We start from the raw sequence: 5,694 nt of genomic DNA, 5'->3' as shown, positions 1-5,694 counted from the left end.
AGGAGTGGGAATCTAACACAGCCAGAAGTCTATTATAAGATGTTCATAATCTATATTATATAGAATAATGGAAATTAATTACAAAAATAAATACAAAACACTAGCAAAATATATTTTCAGGAGCCTAACAATTAAAAAAAAGAGATGTGAGAGACAGCTGCGAGGAGAAAAGGGGACATAAAACAAAAATTGGAGCAAGTTATAAACCTCATCTAAAATTGTGCCTAGCAAGAAAGAAAGAACCCGTATGTTGGCAATATCCACAGTATGACAATAGATAGATAAAGAGTAAAATCGTGTGGGCTTAGAAGTTGAAAATAAAATGTAGGATGGATGTAATGAAGCAGATTGCATTAAATGCGGGATTATGTGGAGGTTTAGGAAGACAAAAATTGACCACATCATCTCTAGCTAGCCAGACTTAGCCAACGGGCATATATATGTGGATATAAAAAAATGGCATTTTATTTTATACTCTGGAAATTATGGCAGCTTTATGAAATACAATAATTCTTCCACTATCGCAGGTGTTACGATCCAAACTTCACTGTGATAGTAGAAATAATACTGTACTGTATAGAAAGTAGAAATAATGCTGTACTGTATATTTTTTCATTATTTTTATAATTTATATATATTTATTTTATGCAAAACAACACCACGTAGGAATCGACGTAAGCTAGAATAATAAGCCACGATTGGTGAACCGCGATGTGGTGAGGGATTACTGTACACTGGATATGCTAATCCATGCAGACATGGAGATCAACGATAATTCGCTCGATATTATCGTCACAGGTACTAAAATGGATATTTCAAAAGACAATAAAATATCTCTCATAACTCTAGAGAAATTATTCATAGAAAATTATCTGTAAATGGATATAACAACTGTGTAGGGACTGAAAACAGAAACAATTCCGATAGTAATAGGTTCTTGGGAATAGTAATAATACAAGCAGACAAATTCCTAATCAAAACCTCAGGACTAGATTACCATTCGTGAACTTAGTGATGATGGCTGAGTCTACGGATTATTGTTCGTGTGTGGGATTATGATCATTATACTTGGTGTTAGTGCTAGTAAGTGTATATATTATTTGTAGTTGTAAGAAATCCATAAATGTATCAACAATCTATCGCAGGGGTCACCAAACTACGGCCCGCGAAATCAGTTCATCCGGCTCGCGTCGCCTTATACCTTTTGTGTAAGTACCTGCAATGAGAGTTCATTTGGCTCTGATTTGGCATCAGTTTTTGGAACAACTTATGTCTGTGAGCAAGCATTCTAAAAAATGAAACATGTGAAGTCAGCACATCAAACGAGGTTGACTAAAGAACATTTGAAATCAATATTCTTGGTTGGATGCCGCAATTCCAAAGTAAATATTGATGATATCTTAAAAGCTAAACACCAATTTCACAAATCTCACTAATCTTTTTTGCTCTTAGTTTGTGAAATTCGGATATGTGCGCACTGGGTGTGATATAACTATCTTATTGCTTAACATCGCCTTTGATAACTTGTTGGTAAATATGTTCATTGTCTCTATTTTTTGCGTATTCACTGTTTTGTATTAAACAAAATGGTTATGTGGTCCGCGCTCGTCATTCTCTCAGTTACCTGACCCACCGTAAAAAAATTGATGAGTCTTGATCTATTCTGGTTGCCTCGGATATATTATAGTGATTTGTGCTCCCACAATATCAAATCAAACGTATTTGTTAAGTATTCTTAATGTTCAGTTCACATCCTATCAATCAATAATTCTGTTCACAGATTGCATAAACCCCATCCTACCTTTGATAATTCGACGTAGAGTACGTATAAAGCAAATAATCTTACCTGTGGAATGGCTCTTTTCTCTAACTCTGATATACGTGAAGTCTGATGGAAGTAAGTTACAGTCATCATAACAAACATCACACCGACCAGAATCAGAGGAGTGCCGAGTTTCTGGTGGAATTTGGCAAGAGAATCTCGTGGTTTTGAAGCAGAAATCATTTTGTTGGCGGTTGTAGTATCTTCAACAGAGAAATTTTGTGCTTGGTGTATACCTGTCGAAGGAAAAGCGAACTGTGAAATCTCTGCTCTTGGGTCGAAATGTGTGTGTGTGTGTGTGTGTGTGTGTGTGTGTGTGCGTGTGTGTCTATGTGTATGTGCGTGGGTGTGCGTACGTGTGTATGTGCGTGCGTGTGTGTATACCGAAGAATATTCAATTTCCTGTTGATATACGTACATACGTACACACACACACACACTCACACACAAACACACACAAAAACATACACATTGTGTAATTTCTTCGCAGCAGCAATGGTGGTCGTGGTGGAGGTGGTGGTGACGATGTAGTAATGAAAAGCGGATATCATAATGACGAATACTATAACAATGAAGGAGTGTAAATAAACATGATACACTCTGATATCCCTATAACCATTGGACGTTTTAATCAATTTTTTAGTTTCATTAAAGTTTTGTGAAGATCCTATTAGGATATATATGTATAGTTTTCATTGATAAAATGCATGTTTCTATCCGTTTGTTCTATTTATTTAAGCCACATCTTCACGAGTAAATTTATAGACACTAAGTAATACGTTTTTAGTTTTGAAATTTTTAGTTCATAATATATCTTCAGAAAGATGAGTATACAATTTATTGAAGAAATAATAGCGTAATCTATATGATTATTTATTGAAAAATATGGATTTCTAATTTTTTTAAATTTGTTTATTATAATTTAGATACGTACATTTATTTAATTATTCTTATTATTATAATTATTATATGTGAACTAAAATCTAAAAGCATTAAGTTTGTTTGCTTTGTGAATTAGACTGTAACGTAAAATTTCAGGATAGGTAGTGTAAAGTTTTTATATTTTGTACTATTGAATTTAATAATAATAAATACTTTCTTCACAAATAAATTTATAAACGCTAAGTAATACGTTTTTAGTTTTGAAATTTTTTATTTTTTATTTCATAAATATCTTCGGAAAGATAAGTATAATATTTATTTAAGTAATAATGGTGTAATTTATTTATTTATATGTTTATTGATTGAAAAAATATGGATCTCTAATTGCTTTATTTGTTAATTATAATTTAGATACTTACATTTATTTAATTATTCTTATTATTATAATTATTATATGTGAACTAAAATCTAAAAGTATTAAGTGCGATTGATTGGTGAAATAGATTGTAACGTAAAATATTATGGTATAGGTAGTGAAAAGTGTTTTTCTTTTTCTACTATTGAATTTAATAATAATAATATGTACATTTTTTAAGAACGCTAATACATTTTTAGTTTTTAAATATCTTCGAAAAGATAAATACATAACTTATATGCTTATTGAATGAAAAAATAGTGATTTCTAATTCTTTACATTTTTATGTTTTGTTAATTATAATTTAGATACGTACATTTTTTAAAATTATTCTTATTTTTATAATTATTGTATGTGAGCTATGATCTTAAAGCATTAAGTGTAGTTGCTTTGTGAAATAGTTTGTAAAATAAAATATAAAAGTTTTATTTTTTGTACTATTGAATTTAATAATAATAAGTACTTTGTTATTCCCTTAATAAGCGAAATATTAGATCTAGACATATAAACGCTAAGTTATATGTTTTTAATTTAAAATATATTTTAGTTCATAAATATCTTCGAAAAAATAAGTATGCATTTTATTTAAGAAATAATGGAGAAATTTATATGATAATTGATTAAATATGTATTTCTAATTTTTTTTTGTTAATTATAATTTAAGATACGTATTTTCATTTAATTATTCTTATTATTATATATGAACTAAAATCTAAAAGTATTATTTGTGGTTGCTTTGTGAAATAGTTTATAACGTAAAATATTATAGTATAGGTAGTGAATTTTAAAATATTTTTTTCTTTATATACTATTGAATACAATAATAATAATAATAAGTACTTTGTTTATTTTATCAATGAGTAAATATTAGTTCTAGACATAAATTAATTTACTTGTATAATAAATTTAAATTATTTGTGAATATATTGTTGAAAAATATACAAAATACTATTGAAGGGTTGTGACTGCAACGTTGTTGATATAAGATATATTATAAGTCTACACATGTTTTGTATAGATGTTTATTTAATTAATAAATTAATATATAATGTATTTAATTGATAAATATATATTAAATTATAGTAATTTAGCTTAACTTAAGTAAATGATTTATTTTAAGTATTTTTATTTTAATTAATTGGTCTCTTATATTTTTCCAGTAAAGATGTACTATAGTTTGTTAAAATTATTCTCAAAGCTAAAATACATATTTCTATATATTTACTCTATTTTTTTTACCTTAGGTTTCTAATATGATAAATGTATTATAGACACCTGGTCCAGCTTTTTAAGTTTCAAATTTAGTTAACGGAGTTTCTTCTATAAGGAAAATCATGTTATTATTTCTTTAAGAAATATTGTTTAATTCTATTTTATTATTTATTTAGAATATGTATTTATTTAACTATTATTGTTATTATTGTTGACCTGAGGAGTGACTATACTTTCAAATTTAATTGTTTATGGATTAAATCTAAATTTAATTGTAATTCGAATTGAAGTTATAGCCACGAAACATACGTAGTCTTTTTATTTATATAATATTTATTCATTATTAAGTACTTTTTGTGATCTAAATATATGCTTTATAATATATTTTATTTTTTGTATATGATATGGTTTATGTCTATCATTTTTTAATTACCTAATAGTGGTTTTTCTCTAATTTATATATATACTAGCAGTTAATCCCGGTTTCACCCGGTCTGTTTGGATGATGTGGGTGTGATCGTTTTTGGTTAGGCATAATCTGTAACAGCGTTTCTCAACCTTATCATTTCGGCTAATTTGGCGGGATTTGTGCAGTCAGCACGAGGTGGTTTGTGTTTATCTCTGGAGTGCAATTGTTGTTAATTTGTCTGTAATAACAATACTCAGACAAGTGAAAATTAAAATATCTTCGCAGAAAACAGCTTCAGGTGTTGTGAAGAAAGAATATGTACGTAATCTGTTTGTGAGAACTATTCTATTGGACCTCTTTCTTATCACGTCTTTTAAGGTACACACATATACATAGAAAATATGAGGTCATGGTAGAACAGTTTTACGATAGTTAATTTACGGAGAAGATTATGTGAAATTTTTGAAATGCAAATTTGTGAATGAAAATGAAGTTTAGGCGTGAACATGGTAGGTAGACCTGGTAGAAATAGCAGCGAAATCTCCCTCAAAACAACCTACTGTATTAATCCGGTAATTGTGCGTAATATGTAGTTTGAACGAGAAACTAACTAAAGATGAAGATAATTAACCTCACAAAGAGGTGAAAGAAGAGAGACAGCATAGGGAAAGTTTTGGCTGACTCATCTTGTAGTCCCCTAGTTGCTAGCGGAATGGTATATGGCGGCTGTGTGAGCAACTGATTGTTTTAATGAGGGAACAAAGAGGGTAAGAAGTTTTAATCGATTTTCTCGGTAAGTATGGGTGCTATGAAAAACTAGAAGAGGCATTAAGAAGTTGACGTTAAGAATTGCTTTAAAAGTTAGAAAATGTTTGAAATTTCAATCATCACCAAAAAATGAAGCTGTAAGAATTTACAAATTGTATGTAAGAAATAAAGCAGAAATGATTTTTA

The 5,694-nt window shown here is 29.0% G+C and overlaps 1 protein-coding gene across 1 annotated transcript in view; it reads right to left on the bottom strand.

Moving 5' to 3' along the window:
• The window catches only part of LOC115210429, an 18,501-nt gene extending 16,397 nt beyond the window's left edge, over nt 1-2,104 (bottom strand). The window contains exon 1 of the mRNA XM_036501975.1: nt 1,847-2,104. Within this exon, the coding sequence (XP_036357868.1) occupies nt 1,847-2,005 (159 nt within the window). The 5' untranslated portion in view covers nt 2,006-2,104. The remainder of the gene's footprint in view (nt 1-1,846) is intronic.
• Nucleotides 2,105-5,694: the final 3,590 nt, after the last annotated feature.

The sequence above is a fragment of the Octopus sinensis genome, linkage group LG4 (assembly GCF_006345805.1).
Source record: "Octopus sinensis linkage group LG4, ASM634580v1, whole genome shotgun sequence".
NCBI lineage: Eukaryota > Metazoa > Mollusca > Cephalopoda > Octopoda > Octopodidae > Octopus > Octopus sinensis.
This window is presented reverse-complemented; position numbering and strand designations above follow the sequence as displayed.